We start from the raw sequence: 19,709 nt of genomic DNA on the forward strand, positions 1-19,709 counted from the left end.
TATATAAAAAGGCCAAATGAAAATATCAGGGACATCAAAAGCGTGTGTACCTCAAAATGGTACCAATAAAAAGAAAAGACAGTTTACAAATAAACAAGCCCACACACCGCTCCATTGACCGGAAAAGCAGAAACATAAAAAAAAATTATGGATCCTAGAAAATGGTAGTATAAAATTAGAATTTTTTACACCATACATGATATGGTAAAATGGGTAATATCCTCACAGAAAAATCCCCAAAAAGCAATTTTCAAAATAACCATAAAAATTAACCTTTATTTTAAATATTAAAAACATATGTGTGCACTTGACAAAACCATCACCAATAGATGCAAGCGTACTACAGGAAAGGCCGGAACAGTGCCAAGCCCTACGCTCTCTAAGTGCCCCCTACCTGCCTGCGGAGGTTGGCACCCTATTTTCCTACGCCGTGGAGCCCCGGCTCCTCGCCGGCTCTCCCTGCTAACCCTATAACACCCTAACGGGACAGGGAAAGAAATACTCACATATACAATGTGTGGATGTAGATAACTTGGAGGGACATGGATATGTCAGTAAAAATATATCTAGCTAGAACTAGGGTTCTCAACTGACTTGGTGATCTGTGTCCCTTTACTCCCTATATATAATTTTTCTAGCCAGAAAAAGACAACGGCAGATAGGGACGCTTAATCAAAGATAGGATTAAACACATATGTGATTTTGGTCTGTTTACACATATATAGTAGGGTCTCAAGATGCTTTTATACTAGTGGGGAAATGTATCTGCTGTAGTGTCAAGCATACCCCATGCCACCTTCTAATATTTCAGTGCCACACCAATAAATGCCTAGAGCAGCCATATATTAACCCATTAATCAATGACCTAGTTATTTTTTGACCCCAATGCAGACCAAAACACTAAACCACATTATGTCTTATGCAAAGATCATATCCCTTTAGACTCCCCTTCTAATTCAAAGAGGTTCATCAGGAGTACATCCACATAATAAAGGGTTACTTAGCTTGTGTACAAATTCAGCATGTCAGCAATGTAGATGGCTGCACCACCGGGCCGATCCCCTATCCATGTAGCGCTTACAGACAATTGCCAAACCTTGTGCATTATATGGGCTCTAGATCATCACTGCGCTCATATCACCTGGACACTTGGGACGCCTTCCTCACTTCCGGCGCTTCTGAATCAATGTCTATGTGACGTGTTCGCCGCATGTTAAGGACGCCCTGGCGTCATCATAGTGTGCAATGCCGCCCAAAGGGTCGGCGACACTTCCTCAATCGCACATGCCCCCACTAGTGTGGAAACACCACTATGCCCCAGTCTCCTGATGTCCGGACTCATCGCGCAATATGCGCAGGCGCCAAGATCACAACATACGCACATGCGCCCTAGCATTGGTTGGACTTAAATGGGACACGCGCCTGCGTATTTATAAAGCGCCACAGTGCGCAGGCGTACACTGTTACTCAGCCGCGCATCCGTCCCTAGATATGGGGACACCTGTGCTATGGTGTAATATGCGCACGCGCGAAAAAGACCACAAAAGCGCATGCGCTATAGCGTCAAGGCTACCAATAGAATCCCACGATATGTGCGCCTATGCGATTACGACGAGCAACAGCTATGTATAAACTCAGATCATACAATCGGTGCACGTATAGTTCAGGGATTCTAATTCCTCTATGATTGTAATAATAGCACATCTCTAGTACATTTAGAGTCTATTTAACTAATAAATATAACCTACAAAAAGAAATAATAAATCACCAAACTTATACGTGCCATATATAAAACAATTTTTCCAATGAGAATCTGTAGCTACCTATGGGTCAATAGATCAAGACCCATTAACATATTTTAGCGGATAGCCTATTCCACTCCTATCTATCCGATATTTATCTAAGGCCCATTGACACATATCAATTAGTTCATAATGCACTTTTTTTTAGAAAAATGACAACCATCACAAATATGACAGGTATCAACAGATTACTGTGAGAGATTAAAATGGGTAATATCATTCAAAAATAGGTCTCTTTTTGCTAAAATTTAAGCCCACAACATGATATGATGGGGGGGGGGAAAAGGTCAGGGTTCTTGAAAAAGGACAAAATAAGCATGAAACTGAAACTTTGGCCCCATAAAGAAGAAGATGATGTTATCATCCAAGTCCATGTTACATTGTCGTCCATGCATCAGTGCCATCACACATCACACATGTTGTACCTTAGCCCATTCACAGTGATATATATATATATATATATATATATATATATATATATATATATATATATATATATATATATATATATATATATATATATATATATAAATTTTGTTCCTAATAAATGAAATAGTTGTTTGCAATTACCGTATATGCTCGAGTATAAGCCGACCCCCCCTAATTTTGCCGCAAAAAACTGGGAAAACATAATGACCCGAGTATAAGCCTAGGGTGGAAAATGCAGCAGCTACCAGTAAATGTCAAAAGTAAAAATAGATACCAATAATAGTAAAATTAATTGAGACATCAGTAGGTTAAGTGTTTTTGAATATCCATATTGAATCAGGAGCCCCATATAATGTTCCATAAAGTTTATGATGGCCCCTTAAGATGCTCCATATTAAAATACGCCCCATATAATCCTGCATAAAGGTTAATAATGGCGCCATAAGATGCTCCATAAAGATATTTGCCCCATGTAGTGATTAACAAACCTTAATTATGGCCCCATAAGATGCTACATAAAGATATTTGCGCCATATAGTGCTGCACAAACGTTGATTATGGGCCCATAAGATGCTCCATACAGACATTTGCCCCATATAGTGCTGCACAAACCTTGATTATGGCCCCATAAGATGCTCCATTCAGACACTTCCCTCATATAATGCTCCACAAACGTTAATTATGGACCCATAAGACGCTACATAAAGATATTTGCGCCATATAGTGCTGCACAAACGTTGATTATGGCCCCATAAGGTGCTCCATATAGACACTTGCCCCATACAGTGCTGCACAAACGTTAATTATGGCCCCATACGATGCTCCATACAGATATTTGCCCCATACAGTGCTGCACAAACGTTAATTATGGCCCCATAAGATGCTCCATACAGATATTTGCCCCATACAGTGCTGCACAAACGTTAATTATGGCCCCATAAGATGCTCCATACAGACACTTGCCCCATTTGCTGTTGCTGCGATAAAAAAAAAATTAAAACACATACTCACCTCTCCGTCGCTCAGGCCCCCGGCACTTTCAATATTCACCTGACTTCGTTCTGGCGCCGCAGCGTCTTCTGCACTGACGTTCAGGCAGAGGGTGCGCACTAACCACGTCACCGTGCCCTCTGACCTGAGCGTCACTGCAGAAGACGCTGAAGACGGAGCGGCGCCAGAACGAGGAGCAGGTGAATATCGCGCAGCGCAGCACTCCCCTCCCCGTTATACTCACCTGCTCCTGGCGCTGTGCAGTCCCTGCTTCCCCGGCGCCGCAGCTTCATCCTGTACTGAGCGGTCACCGTTACCGCTCATTACAGTAATGAATATGCGGCTCCACCCCTATGGGAGGTGGAGCCGCATATTCATTACTGTAATGAGCGGTACCATGTGACCGCTTAGTACAGGAAGGAGCTGCGGCGCGGGGGAAGCAGGGACTGCACCGTGCCAGGAGCAGGTGAGTATAATTAGACAGCCCCCGCTCCCCCTCCCTTGCCGACCCCTGGGTCTGACTCGAGTATAAGCAGAGAGGGGGACTTTTAACCCAAAAAGTGGGCTGAAAATCTCGGCTTATACTCGATTATATACAGTAATTGGCGTTTAAATTTTAAGTTTAAAAGCAAATGTTTGGTGCTGTAACAAAGATTTAGTTGTAACATTAATAAATGGGCTAAATGCATTTTGGGTAAATCTGTCAAAGCAAAATGACTGTTAAAACCAAGCTCAGACACTTAATCCACACTTGAGGCCAAACCGTTCAATGCATCTTCACACCTTCTTGTTTTCCATCCATCTCAGGCTGTGAATCAAGGAAGAGGATGGAAGGTGCACTGCATTCCTTGGCCACACCAAGGGTGCCACAAGCTCCTGTGCTTGGTTTGAACAGTCATTTTGTGCTGACTCTGGCTGTCCGTTTTCTTTCTCTTCATGCCATTGTGTTGTGGTTCTGTCTCCCATTTGTCATTCTCATTCTTGTAAAGGAATTGACTAAAGAAATAGAAGCACTGAAGGAAACGTTAACAAGTAGCCAGCTTGAGCATGCTGAGCAGGTAACGCCCAAAATAAGATACTAAGAGTGTCAATGGCAAAAAATTATATATATATATATATATATATATATATATATATACACATACATACATACATACATACATACATACATACATATATATATATATATATATATATATATATATATATATATATATATATATATATATATACATATTCTCTCTATATATCTATAATATATATATATATATCTACTATATAATTATCTAAGGGTCACTTCCGTCTGTCTGTCTGTCCTTCTGTCTGTCACGGTTATTCATTCGCTGATTGGTCTTGGCAGCTGCCCGTCATGGCTGCCACGACCAATCAGCGACAGGCACAGTCCGGAAGAAAGTGGCCGCTCCTTCCTCCCCGCAGTCAGTGCCCGGCATCCGCATACTCCCCTCCAGTCAGCGCTTACACAGGGTTTATGGCAGCGTTGACCACGGTGTAACGCACTTGGTTACCGCCGCTATTAACCCTGTGTGACCACCTTTTTACTATTCATGCTACTTATGCAGCATGAATAGTAAAAATATCTAATGTTAAAAATAATAATAAAAAAAAAGTTACATACTCACCCTCCGGTGGCACCCCCGGATCAGGAACCGGCCTTTCCCGCTCCACGTGACGTCCTGGTGACCGCTGCATGCATTGCGGTCTCGCCAGATGATGTCGTACGGTCTTGCGAGACCGTTACGTCATCATCTCGCGAGACCGCAATGCAACCAGGAGGAGGATGGCGCCGCTGCTGCTCCTGTTGTTCTGTGCAGGGAGCCTCCGCGCTGCCGGGTGTCTGGAGGCTGTGAGCCCGGAGCGGAGCCTGGTGTGGGGGCCGGGCCTGCAGGCGGACATCACCCTGCCCGTCCAACACTTCCACATCCAGGCTGTGAGCGTTGCCGGCCGGAACTTCACCTCCTCCCCAGGTAACCACGTGACCGCGGCTAATCATCAATGATCTCAGACAGACGGGAGCTGCGGCCACACAGCCCCGTCCTCTGATGTCACCGCCCCACCATTAACCCCTTAGACTCTATCTACTATATGTGACTGGGCAATATGCTATGTCACTGGGCAATATAGTACGTGAAATAAGTGGGCTGGGCAATATACCACGTGGGCTGGGCAATATACTACATGGACATACATATTCTAGAATACCCGATGCGTTCGAATCGGGCCACCAACTAGTATGTATATATATATGTGTGTGTGTGTGTGTGTGTATATATATATATATATAATATTATTATATTCATGCCGCCTAACCTGGAAGTGGTATTAATTATTGTTATAGCGCCATTTATTCCATGGTGCTTTACATGTGAGGAGGGGTATACATAATAAAAACAAGTACAATAATCTTTAACAATACAAGTCATAACTGGTACAGGAGGAGTGAGGACCCTGCCCGTGAGGTCTCACAATCTACAAGGGATGGGTGAGAATACAGTAGGTGAGGATAGAGCTGGTCATGCAGCGGTTTGATCGATCAGTGGTTACTGCAGGTTGTAGGCTTGTCGGAAGAGGTGGGTCTTCAGGTTCTTTTTGAAGGTTTCGATGGTAGGCGAGAGTCTGATGTGTTGTGGTAGAGGGTTCCAGAGTAGGGGTGATACGGGAGAGAAATCTTGTATACGATTCTGGGAAGAGGAGATAAGAGGGGAGTAGAGAAGGTGTTCTTGTGAGGATCGGAGGTTGCGTGTAGGTAAGTACCAGTAGACGAGGTCACAGATGTATGGAGGAGACAGGTTGTGGATGGCTTTATATGTCATGGTTAAGGTTTTGTAGTGGAGTCTCTGAGCAATGGGAAGCCAGTAAAGGGATTGACAGAGGGGAGAGGCCGGGGAATAGCGGGGGGACAGGTGGATTAGTCGGGCAGCAGAGTTTAGAATAGATTGGAGGGGTGCGAGTGTGTTAGAGGGGAGGCCACAGAGCAGGAGGTTGCAGTAGTCAAGGTGAGAGATGATGAGGGCATGGACTAGGGTTTTTGCAGATTCTTGGTTGAGGAATGTACGGATTCGTGAAATATTTTTATATTTTTGAGTTGAAGTCGGCAGGAAGCGGAAAGGGCTTGGATGTGTGGTGTGAAGGAGAGATCAGCGTCAAGGATTAAGGTACTGTCACACTTGACGATATCGCTAGCGATCCGTGACGTTGCAGCGTCCTCGCTAGCGATATCGTCCAGTGTGACAGGCAGCAGCGATCAGGCCCCTGCTGGGAGATCGCTGGTCGGGGAAGAAAGTCCAGAACTTTATTTGGTCGCTGGACTCCCCGTAGACATCGCTGAATCGGCGTGTGTGACACCGATTCAGCGATGTCTTCACTGGTAACCAGGGTAAACATCGGGTAACTAAGCGCAGGGCCGCGCTTAGTAACCCGCTGTTTACCCTGGTTACCAGCGTAAAAAAACAAACAGTACATACTTACATTCAGCTGTCTGTCCCTTGCCGTCTGGTTCCTGCACTGACTGCTGGCCGTAAAGTGAAAGCAGAGCACAGCCACAGCGGTGAGTCACCGCTGTGTGACTCACCGCTGTGTGACTCACCGCTGTGCTGTGCTTTCACTTTCACTTTACGGCCAGCAGTCAGTGCAGGACCCAGACGGCAAGGGACAGACAGCTGAATGTAAGTATGTAGTGTTTGTTTTTTTACGCTGGTAACCAGGGTAAACATCGGGTTACTAAGCGCGGCCCTGCGCTTAGTTACCCGATGTTTACCCTGGTTACCGGGGACCTCGGGATCGTTGGTCGCTGGAGAGCTGTCTGTGTGACAGCTCTCCAGCGACCAAACAGCGACGCTGCAGCGATCCGGATCGTTGTCGGTATCGCTGCAGCGTCGCTAAAGGTACCGTCACACTTAGCGACGCTGCAGCGATACCGACAACGATCCGGATCGCTGCAGCGTCGCTGTTTGGTCGCTGGAGAGCTGTCACACAGACAGCTCTCCAGCGACCAACGATCCCGAGGTCCCCGGTAACCAGGGTAAACATCGGGTAATTAAGCGCAGGGCCGCGCTTAGTAACCCGATGTTTACCCTGGTTACCAGCGTAAAAAAACAAACACTACATACTTACATTCAGCTGTCTGTCCCTTGCCGTCTGGGTCCTGCACTGACTGCTGGCCGTAAAGTGAAAGCACAGCACAGCGGTGAGTCACACAGCGGTGACTCACCGCTGTGGCTGTGCTCTGCTTTCACTTTACGGCCAGCAGTCAGTGCAGGAACCAGACGGCAAGGGACAGACAGCTGAATGTAAGTATGTACTGTTTGTTTTTTTACGCTGGTAACCAGGGTAAACAGCGGGTTACTAAGCGCGGCCCTGCGCTTAGTTACCTGATGTTTACCCTGGTTACCAGTGAAGACATCGCTGAATCGGTGTCACACACGCCGATTCAGCGATGTCTACGGGGAGTCCAGCGACGAAATAAAGTTCTGGACTTTCTTCCCCGACCAGCGATCTCCCAGCAGGGGCCTGATCGCTGCTGCCTGTCACACTGGACGATATCGCTAGCGAGGACGCTGCAACGTCACGGATCGCTAGCGATATCGTCTAGTGTGACAGTACCTTAAGTGTGACGGTACCTTTACCCCGAGGCAGCGAGCTTGTAGGACTGGGGAGAGTGGGCAGCCATTTACTGTTATGGATACGTTCGTTGGGGGAGGGGAGGGGGGTGGGTGTCGCGTGAGATGGGGGAAAGATGATGAATTCTGTTTTGTCCATGTTAAGTTTCAGAAATCTAGCGGAGAAGAAGGATGAAATAGTGGACAGACATTGAGGGATTCTGGTTAGAAGGAAGGTGATATCTGGTCCAGAGATGTAGATCTGTGTGTCATCAGCATAGAGGTGATACTGAAAGCCATGAGATTCTATGAGCTATGATTCTATGTCCCAGGCCAAAGGTGTAAATGAAAAAGAGCAGGGGACTGAACCTTGTGGGACTCCGACAGATAGGGGGCGAGACGAGTATCTTATGAGACGAGGATAGTCTCCCTGGTTGGTTGATTGTGTGTGTGTGTGTGTGTGTATATGTATATATATATATATATATATATATATATGTATATGTGTATGTATGTATGTATGTATATATATATATATATATATATATATATATATATATCTCTTTATCTAATCTATTTAAAAGAGATATGTATATATTCTCTAGATTCATGCCGCCTAACCTGGGAGGGTATGAGACGAGGATAGTCTCCCTGGTTGTATACGGCCATCTTTTATTTTGAAATACTACAAAGTTTAGAAACTTCATGGTTCCTCATTGTCTCCTTTTCTACTGGGGTAGCATATCTCTCCCGATAGTCAAGTAATTTATTACAAATGCATTTGATTACATTTATATATTTTCCTAGCTTTTCTTCTGGCTTACATTTTTTTATTTATAAATATATAGGTCTCTACTACTAGGAGTCAAGTCCAGGATCTTCAAAATCAGTATGTATATTATTTTTTCCCCATATAAACGATTTAAAGGGATTGTCCAGTACTTGGATATTGATGACGTATCCATCAATAGGAGATATCCGGCGCTCGACACCACAGCTGATACATGCGCTGTCTGTAAACAATTTACAGAGCGAAACTCCACCTCTCTGTAGTGGCCGCTGCTGTTTATTATCTATGCAAGTGAATGAGAGGTGAAGCGCAGTACTTCCCAGCGGCTCCTAACCAATGTACGGGGCTGCTATGTTCCTCCCCTTTAATTGCTTACATCTAGTCACTGCCAAGGCAGATGTCGGATGTTTTGTGGGGTGCATGGTGTCGGACCCCACAGATCTTATATTAACATTCTGGATAAGTCTTCAATATGCAGGTCCCGGACATCCTAGGATAATCCCTTTAATTGTCAGTTGATGAAATAAGTAGATATTTGCATCCGAGACTGAAGTCGTCTTTTGATATTTTCACAGATTGAAGGGCAGGGAGGAGAGCTTAAAGTTGATGGAAGAGCGATTTAATGAGCGCGAGAAGGTGATTCTAGAGAAAGAAAGACAAATGGAGGTAATTGGGATCATAAAGATAATGTTTATTCATTGCGGTAGAGCGATTCCGATCAGTTGTTCTATTGGGTCACAAAGGAGCATTTTTGTAAAAAAAAATGTATTCTTATGTTTAGATAATGGTCCTGTCATGTGTCTATAGATATTGGGTTTACATTCTTTTATGGCGCCCCCTGGTGATTCGTCCCTTTTAGGATGTCCACATAGTATGTCCCAGTGGTAGCTCTTGCTCAGTAGATTAAACATTTAGACCCATGTCCCTCCTCGTTTTGTTCTCCAGCAGCTGGCAGTAAGGATCTTCTCTCCACCACAATAGGCAAACCTACGGAAAATCCAATAAATCTTAGGGTGCCATAACAGTGATTTCAAGACACAAGATTTTTTTTTTTGTTTTAATTACCGTATATAATCGAGTATAAGCCGACCCGAGTATAAGCCGACCCCCCCTAATTTTGCCACAAAAAAACTGGGAAAACTTATTGACTCGAGTACAAGCCTAGGGTGGAAAATGCAGCAGCTACCGGTTAATGTCAAAAATAAAAATAGATACCAATAAAAGTAAAATTAATTGAGACATCAGTAGGTTAAGTGTTTTTGAATATCCATATTGAATCAGGAGCCCCATATAATGCTCCATACAGTTCATTATTGCCCCATAGATGCTCCATATAAAGCTGTGCCCCATATACAATGCTCTGCACCGTTCATTATTGCCCCATAGCTGTGCCATATAGTGCTCTGCACCTTTCATTATTGTCCCATAGCTGTGCCATATAGTGCTCTGCACCGTTTATTATTGCCCCATAGCTGTGCCATATAGTTCTCTGCACCATTCATTATTGCCCCATAGCTCTGCCATATAGTGCTCTGCACCGTTCATTATTGCCCCATAGCTCTGCCATATAGTGCTCTGCACCGTTCATTATTGCCCCATAGCTCTGCCATATAGTGCTCTGCACCGTTCATTATTGCCCCATAGCTGTGCCATATAGTGCTCTGCACCTTTCATTATTGCCCCATAGCTGTGCCATATAGTGCTCTGCACCTTTCATTATTGTCCCATAGCTGTGCCATATAGCGCTCTGCACCGTTCATTATTGCCCCATTGATGTAGCATAGACATTTCTGCCATTGCTGCTGCAATAAAAAAAAACCCACATACTCACCTTTCTTGCTTGCAGCTCCCGGCATGTCTCCGCTCTGACTGATCAGGAAGAGGGCGCCGCGCACACTATATGTGTCATCGCACCCTCTGACCTGCACAGTCAGAGTGTAGAGACGCCGGGAAGATGGAGCGCCGCCGGGAAGATGGAGCGGTCACCGTTACCGCTGATTAGAGAAATGAATGGGGCGTAGCCTAGCAGGAGATGTAAGAGGTCGCTTGCCGGACCTCTCCCGCTGCCCGAACTGAGATCTGGTCACATTAGAGGCGCCGCCGAACGCCAAATACCGGTGGAGAAGCTCATGAGTAACCGGGGAGAGTCAGCCGTACTGTGCGGGAGCTGAAGGATGACGCGCAAGAGGCAGAAAGAACTCGGGGTGGCGGGCTGCACGCGCTCCCAAGATGGCGCCGACAGCGCAGTAGAAGAGGCGGCAAAGGCAAGCGCTGCCTATCAGAAGCGGCTGGAGGTAATCGCAAGGCTGGAACAATTTGCCAGGACAGAGGATGCAGGACGGATGATGATGTAGGGAGCCGGGAGATAGGTGACAGGAGAAGCGGTGGACTCGGTGGAGCAGGTGGGTGAGCAGGCTGGGGCACAGATAGTGGGGATGGAGAGTGGATCCCCCATAGCACCCACCATAGTACCAGCTATAAATAATGCTCCACTGGTTGAGATGGCTGGGCTGGCCCCGGAATATGCAGCACAACTGGGGACTGCGTGTACTGATGGGGCTGCGGTGCCGACCCTGAGGGATATCTTTGCTGCAATACTATCCTGCAAAAATGCATTGACAACCTTAACTGTGCAGGTGGATGACCGGAAGGGGGAGGTTTCCTCGTTCCGCTCAGCTATGCATAAAATGGAAGGGAGAGTTGAACTGTTGGAGGAATGTGTGGGTGGTGCAGAGGACCTGATCGCTGAAATGGTAAAAAGGGAGAAAAAATACGTCCAACGCATTTCGGAGTTGGAGCTTAAAACTGACGATCTGGAAAACCGCTCACGTAGGAGCAATTTGAGAATTATTGGTGTGCCCGAAAAGGCAGAAGGAAACAATTCCACTGACTTTGAGACATGGCTGAAAACTAAAGTTGGAGGGGACAGTCTCACTAAACTATTCGCGGTGGAAAGAGCTCATCGGGTGCCGTCCAGACCTCTGCCCCCTGGATCCGCTCCAAGGACCTTTCTGGCCAAAATCCTGAATTACAAGGACCGAGATATTCTGTTAAGAAGGGCCAGGAATATGGAGGAATTAACCATCGATGGCAATCGAGTATCTATTTACCCTGATTATTCCACAATTGTGCAGAAGCTTAGGATGAAGTTCGGAGAGGTTAAAAGACGCCTGCGTGAACTGGGCCTGGCTTATTCTATGCTTTATCCGGCTAAACTACGTGTGGTGGCCATGGACAAGGTTCACTTTTTTCAAAACCCTGAGGAAGTGTCACATTGGTTGGATCTGAACGCGAAACGTATCGGAGCTGAAAAGAACCGCTGAGGAGGTCTATACGTGGTCTTCTGGCTAATACGTTAATTTGGCAGAATTGACTGAGTTGATGGTTCATTGTGATATTATCAGAGGAATTTGCTATGTAGATCCTATGCGCTATGGTTGTGTTTGGCGGCACAACTGTTTTATATTATGTTTCTAATGGGCGAGGGGAGGAACGACTGAAGGATAGCGGTGAACTTATTGGTGGTTGGTGTCAGCTTTTGAGTCACTGCTGGGATTGTGATAGTACGTTCCCCTTTCTCATACAGAGAGGGAGTAGGAGTTTATACGTTGATTGTTGCAAGGTTTAGGGGGGAGGAAGTTATTGAGGGAAGGAGAGGTAAGGTTTGGGTTATTTTGCAATAATGAAGGATTGGGGGGGAGTTTGGGGTGGGCGGGTTCAGTTCAGGGGGTTAATGGAGACCAAAGGATGGGAGAAGAGCATTTTCATTATTGGACAGTATGATGGGAGGTAGAGTTAAAATTTTGAGCTGGAACATTAGGGGGCTATCGAATGATACAAAGCGTATGGCTATTTTGCAATATATTTTGAAACAGAAACCCTCGCTGGTATGCCTGCAGGAAACCCATTTAGTTAAAGAAAAAGTGGATATACTGCATAAAAGATGGGTGATGAAGGCGTATCATGCGACATTTTCGGCCTATGCGTGTCAATTCTTGTGCACACGAGCGTACCGTTTGAGGAGGTGGAGGTGGTGATAGATAGTGATGGACAGTATGTATTCCTGGTGTGTAAAATATTTGCTAGATTGTTATGTGTCGTGTCGGTGTATATTCCTCCACCGTACTCGGGGAAAAAAATTACAGGAAATCCTAAATATATCTGGTAGATGGGGAGGAGTTCCTTTGCTCATAATAGGAGACGTCAACAATATTATTAACCCCTTTACCCCCAAGGGTGGTTTGCACGTCAATGACCAGGCCAATTTTTACAATTCTGACCACTGTCCCTTTATGAGGTTATAACTCTGGAACGCTTCAACGGATCCTGGTGATTCTGACATTGTTTTCTCGTGACATATTGTACTTCATGATAGTGGTAAAATTTCTTTGATGGTACCTGCGTTTATTTGTGAAAAAAACGGAAATTTGGCGAAAATTTTGAAAATTTCTCGCAATTTTCAAACTTTAAATTTTTATGCAATTAAATCACAGAGATATGTCACACAAAATACTTAATAAGTAACATTTCCCACATGTCTCCTTTACATCAGCATAATTTTGGAACCACATTTTTTTTTGTTAGGGAGTTATAAGGGTTAAAAGTTGAACAGCAATTTCTCATTTTTACAACACCATTTTTTTTTTAGGGACCACATCTCATTTGAAGTCATTTTGAGGGGTCTATATGATAGAAAATACCCAAGTGTGACACCATTCTAAAAACTACACCCCTCAAGGTGCTCAAAACCACATTCAAGAAGTTTATTAACCCTTCAGGTGTTTAATAGGAATTTTTGGAATGTTTAAATAAAAATGAACATTTAACTTTTTTACACAAAAAATTTACTTCAGCTCCAATTTGTTTTATTTTACCAAGGGTAACAGGAGAAAATGGACCCCAAAAGTTGTTGTCCAATTTGTCCTGAGTACGCTGATACCCCATATGTGGCAGTAAACCACTGTTTGGGTGCATGGGAGAGCTCGGAAGGGAAGGAGCGCCGTTTGACTTTTCAATGCAAAATTGACAGAAATTGAGATGGGACGCCATGTTGTGTTTGGAGAGCCACTGATGTGCCTAAACATTGAAACCCCCCACAAGTGACACCATTTTGGAAAATAGACCCCCTAAGGAACTTATCTAGAGGTGTGGTGAGCACTTTGACCCACCAAGTGCTTCACAGAAGTTTATAATGCAGAACTGTAAAAATAAAAAATCATATTTTTTCACAAAAATTATATTTTTGCCCCCAATTTTTTATTTTTCCAAGGGTAAGAGAAGAAATTGGACCTCAAAAGTTGTTGTCCAATTTGTCCTGAGTATGCTGATACCCTATATGTGGCAGTAAACCACTGTTTGGGCGCATGGGAGAGCTCGGAAGGGAAGGAGCGCCGTTTAACTTTTCAATGCAAAATTGACAGGAATTGAGATGGGACGCCATGTTGCGTTTGGAGAGCCACTGATGTGCCTAAACATTGAAACCCCCCACAAGTGACACCATTTTGGAAAGTAGACCCCCTAAGGAACTTATCTGGATGTGTGGTGAGCACTTTGACCCACCAAGGGCTTCACAGAAGTTTATAATGCAGGGCCATAAAAATAAAACAAAATTTTTTTTCCCACAAAAATTATTTTTTAGCCCCCAGTTTTGTATTTTCCCTAGGGTAACAGGAGAAATTGGACCCCAAAAGTTGTTGTCCAATTTGTCCTGAGTACGCTGATACCCCATATATGGGGGGGGGGGGGGAACCACCGTTTGGGCGCATGGGAGGGCTCGGAAGGGAAGGAGCGCCATTTGGAATGCAGACTTAGATGGAATGGTCTGCAGGCGTCACATTGCGTTTGCAGAGCCCCTAATGTACCTAAACAGTAGAAACCCCCCACAAGTGACACCATTTTGGAAAGTAGACCTCCTAAGGAACTCATCTTGATGTGTTGTGAGAGCTTTGAACCTCCAAGTATTTCACTACAGTTTATAACGCAGAGCCGTGCAAATAAAAAATATTTTTTTTTCCACAAAAATTATATTTTAGCCCCCAGTTTTGTATTTTTCCAAGGTTAGCAGGAGAAATTGGACCCTAAATGTTGTTGTCCAATTTGTCCTGAGTACGCTGATACCCGATATGTGGGGGGGAACCACCGTTTGGGCGCATGGGAGGGCTCGGAAGGGAAGGAGCATCATTTGGAATGCAGACTTAGATGGATTGGTCTGCAGGCGTCACATTGCGTTTGCAGAGCCCCTAATGTACCTAAACAGTAGAAACCCCCCACAAGTGACCCCATATTGGAAACTAGACCCCTCAATGAACTTATCTAGATTTGTTGTGAGAACTTTGAACCCCCAAGTGTTTCACTACAGTTTATAACGCAGAGCCGTGAAAATAAAAAATCTTTTTGTTTTCCCACAAAAATTATTTTTGAGCCTCCAGTTTTGTATTTTCCCAAGGGTAATAGGAGAAATTGGACCCCAAAAGTTGTTGTCCTATTTGTCCTGAGTACGCTGATACCCCATATGTTGGGGTAAACCCCTGTTTGGGCACACGGGAGAGCTCGGAAGGGAAGGAGCACTGTTTTACTTTTTCAACGCAGAATTGGCTGGCGTTTGGAGAGCCCCTGATGTGGCTAAACAGTGGAAACCCCCCAATTATAACTGAAGCCCTAATCTAAACACACCCCTAACCCTAATTCCAACGGTAACCCTAACCACATCCCTAACCCTGACACACCCCTAACCCTAATCCCAACCCTATTCCCAACTGTAAATGTAATCTAAACCCTAACCCTAACTTTAGCCCCAACCCTAACTGTAGCCCTAGCCCTAACCCTAACCCTAGCCCTAACCCTAGCCCTAACCCTAGCCCTAACCCTAGCCCTAACCCTAGCCCTAACCCTAGCCCTAACCCTAGCCCTAACCCTAGCCCTAACCCTAGCCCTAATCCTAACCCTAGCCCTAACCCTAGCCCTAATCCTAACCCTAGCCCTAACCCTAGCCCTAATCCTAACCCTAGCCCTAACCCTAGCCCTAATGGGAAAATGGAAATAAATACATTTTTTTTTATTTTTCCCTAACTAAGGGGGTGATGAAGGGGGGTTTGATTTACTTTTATAGCGAGTTTTTTAGCTGATTTTTATGATTGGCAGCCGTCACACACTGAAAGACGCTTTTTATTGCAAAAAATATTTTTTGCAATACCACATTTTGAGAGCGATAATTTTTCCATATTTTGGTCCACAGAGTCATGTGAGGTCTTGTTTTTTGCGGGACGAGTTGACGTTTTTATTGAAAACATTTTCGGGCACGTGACATTTTTTGATCGCTTTTTATTCCGATTTTTGTGAGGAAGAATGACCAAAAACCAGCTATTCATGAATTTCTATTGGGGGAGGCGTTTATACCGTTCCGCGTTTGGTAAAATTGATAAAGCAGTTTTATTCTTCGGGTCAGTACGATTACAGCGATACCTCATTTATATCATTTTTTTTATGTTTTGGCGCTTTTATACGATAAAAACTATTTTACAGAAAAAATAATTATTTTTGCATCGCTTTATTCTCAGGACTATAACTTTTTTATTTTTTTGCTGATGATGCTGTATGGCGGCTCGTTTTTTGTGGGACAAGATGACGTTTTCAGCGGTACCATGGTTATTTATAACTGTCTTTTTGATCGCGTGTTATTCCACTTTTTGTTCGGCGGTATGATAATAAAGCGTGGTTTTATTCAGTCGCCATGACAGCACAACGAGAGAGGGGATCCGCCCTTCAGGGACAGGAAACCTCAGACATAAAAGGGCGGCACCTCACTCCCCCGCCAGTTGGTTTCCTGTCCCTGACAGCGGAACCTCTTCAGACAGGCCCAGAGAAGAGGGTCGAAGATAGAAGCTATCCCACTCCTGACAGGCCGATGCAGGTAGCGGGGGTCCCCTACCTCGGCCTGATCAGGGGGATGGAAGCACCACACGGCAGGGGGACTGTCTGTGTAGGTGACAGCAGGAGGAAGCAGCCCTAAGCGAAGGGCTTGACTTCTGTGATGCCGCTAGTCACCTGGTACATGGGGCCCATATCTGCCGGAGCCTTTGGGGTCGGTCCGCCGCTGGTGCTGGGGTCTGCGGTGGCTAGGTGAGCGCTGCCGTCCTTGTCGGCGCGTCTGCTCTCAGCGCCACGTCCGCGTCCGGAAGGGGCGTGTCCTGATGACGCGGGTGCGGCGCGGGGCGATGACGCGGCCGCGCATGCGCGGTAGCGTCTTATTCTGGCTAATGGCGTCGCCCGGCGTCGCAGGGGGGGGATTTCGGCCTCAGGGTGTCTGGCGCTCTACGGGCGCTAGCGGGGGCAGTACCAATGAGCGGTGCACCGAGGGATGTCCCTGCTGACCCCCCATCCGGGGGTGGTACCCAGGGGGATACATTTAAACGCTGCACTGAGGCTCAACATTGTTCCTGTCCACCATTTTGAAATGGAGTCTCTGGAAGGAACACCGCAGCTGGGCGGTGAGCAGCAGCAGTCACCTGAACAACCTTTGAGCAGCTCCCAGCGGCGTTCTAGTGGCAGTGGTCGCGCTGGTAGAGCCAAAGAAACTCAGAAGTCAACTAAGTCCTCTGGCCGTAAGGAATCTCCGGCTAAGAAGGACCCCCCGATCACGGTACCATTCACTGCAGGGATGGGTAAGTGAGCTTCGTGAAAGTACATTTCTGATAGCTGTCCCTCCTTGTATTCCCTCTCTCCTTATTAGGGGAGGAAATCTGTGTCCAAATCCAAACAGTGTGCCATCTGTACGGAACCTCTTCCGGATGGACATAAAAAGAAATTGTGCAGCATCTGCATTCAACAATTAATTAAGGACGAGACCCCTGACCTTACGTCTACTCTTAGGGATCTGGTTAGACAGGAGGTCAGAGATTCCATAAGGTCTCAGAAGACAGTCTCAAAAAACAGGAGGGAAATATTATCCCCAGCCTCGGATGTGGATTCAGACACGGGTGGTGTGAGTTCAGATTCCCATCCGTCGTCATCATCAGAGGACGCGGAAACTAGTCGAACCTGTCTATCACTGGACAGGGTTAACCGCTTAGTCAAAGCTGTCAACAGTACTATGGGCATTGAGGAGACCCAGGCGGAAAGTTCCATCCAGGATATAATGTTTAAAGGCATAGATCGCAAATCCAGAAGAGTATTTCCCGTAGTCGATAAAGTTAAGTCTCTGATTACGAAAGAATGGAAAAAACCCGAAAGGAAGGGGTCTCTCCCACCAGCGTTCAAAAGAAGATACCCCTTTGAGGAGGAAGCTTCTTCATCCTGGGACAAGGTTCCGAAATTAGATGCGGCAGTGGCTAAAGCGTGTAAAAAGACGTCTCTCCCGTTTGAGGATCTGGGGAGCCTAAAAGACCCGCTTGATAGGAAGGCTGAGGTATTCCTTAAAGGAGCTTGGGAAACATCAGCGGGTTCCCTGAGACCGGCGATTGCGGCCACCTGCACTGCCCGGTCGTTGATGGTATGGCTGGGTAATCTAGAAGACCAGCTCAAGGATAAGGTTCCTAGGGCCGAGATCCTATCATCCATGTCTATGATTCAGGATGCAGCAGCCTTCCTCTCGGATGCGTCAGCCGATTCCGTTAGGCTAGCGGCAAGGTCATCAGCACTGTCCAATGCGGCCCGTAGGGCTCTTTGGATAAAATGCTGGCCAGGAGACTTGCAGGCCAGATCAAAACTATGTGGCATCCCCTGTGAGGGGGTTCATTTGTTTGGCCCGGTACTGGATGAGCTTCTAGAAAAAGCAGGCGACAGTAAAAAGCGTTTCCCTCTCCTAACAAGACCCTTCTATAGACGGGACTATAACAGAGGAGGGCCATATCGCCGAAGATCGGACAGGGATTCAAATAGAGAATCGACCAGATACAACTCTTATAGGAGAAGAGGTAGAGGTTACATGTTTAACTCTTCTACAGACTCTAAAAAGCATCAATGACTGGCGGCCCAGGTGGGCGGTAGGCTTTTGGCCTTCTACCCAGCCTGGGTAAAAATCACCAATAGTCCATGGATACTCAGTATCATTAAAGAGGGGCTAAAGTTCCAATTTCACCATACCCCCCTGGACAAATTCAAATTAACTCCTATCCGTTCTCCCGCAGAACAGTTGGCGTTGGAGTCAGAGGTTCGAGATCTCCAAAAAAAGGGGGTTCTCGTTAAAGTACCTACGGAGGAACAAGGTACGGGGTTTTACTCCCCTTTATTCCTGGTAAAGAAGCCAGATGGATCTTATCGTACCATCATCAATCTGAAGGGTCTGAATGTATTCCTGCTGGTCCCATCCTTTAAAATGGAATCTGTGAAATCGGCAATAAAGCTTCTTTTTCACAATTGCTTCATGGTTGTCTTGGATCTGAAAGACGCCTATTATCATGTCCCGATACATGCAACTCATCAGCGCTTTCTCAGGGTAGCAATTTCTCTTGCCGGCACAGTGGAGCACTTTCAATACCGGGCACTCCCCTTTGGTGTTGCAGTCGCACCTCGGGTGTTCACTAAGATTATGGTGGAGGTTATGGCACACCTTCATGAGCAAAATATACTAGTAATTCCCTATCTAGATGATTTATTGATCGTTGGGCGCTCAGAGATACACTGTAACGAACAGTTGGGGAAAGTGATGGCGGCGTTACACAACTTAGGATGGATTATCAATCTCAAAAAGTCGCGTCTTCAGCCCTCGACATCACAGCAGTTCTTGGGTCTTACTGTGGATTCAGCTCAGCAGGAATGTCGCCTGCCAGACTCAAAAGTTGATACTATTCACCGGCTGGCCTCCAGAGCAATTAGTAATCCCGTGGTTTCCTTAAGGAGTGCTATGTCACTCTTAGGTTCACTTACCTCTTGTTTTCCGGCGGTGATGTGGGCTCAGTTTCACTCCAGGGCTCTGCAATGGGATGTTCTGCATAATTTTCGGCGTCTGGGCGCTAACCTTGACAAAAAATTTTCCCTATCTGTAGAGGCCACGGGTTCACTAAGGTGGTGGACACACATCCCTAATCTGCGTAAAGGGGTACCTTGGACATATCAGATATCACGGGTAATAACAACGGATGCTAG

At 45.7% G+C, this 19,709-nt stretch overlaps 1 protein-coding gene across 20 annotated transcripts in view; it reads left to right on the top strand.

Moving 5' to 3' along the window:
- The window catches only part of KTN1 (kinectin 1), a 197,824-nt gene that overhangs the window by 103,782 nt on the left and 74,333 nt on the right, over positions 1-19,709 (top strand). For all 20 annotated transcript variants that reach the window (XM_069732747.1, XM_069732819.1, XM_069732828.1 and 17 more), the window contains exons 27-29: positions 4,211-4,279; positions 8,686-8,726; positions 9,203-9,293. In XM_069732747.1, the coding sequence (XP_069588848.1) occupies positions 4,211-4,279; positions 8,686-8,726; positions 9,203-9,293 (201 nt within the window). The remainder of the gene's footprint in view (positions 1-4,210; positions 4,280-8,685; positions 8,727-9,202; positions 9,294-19,709) is intronic.

This window comes from Ranitomeya imitator, chromosome 1 (genome assembly GCF_032444005.1).
Source record: "Ranitomeya imitator isolate aRanImi1 chromosome 1, aRanImi1.pri, whole genome shotgun sequence".
Taxonomy (NCBI): Eukaryota; Metazoa; Chordata; class Amphibia; order Anura; family Dendrobatidae; genus Ranitomeya; species Ranitomeya imitator.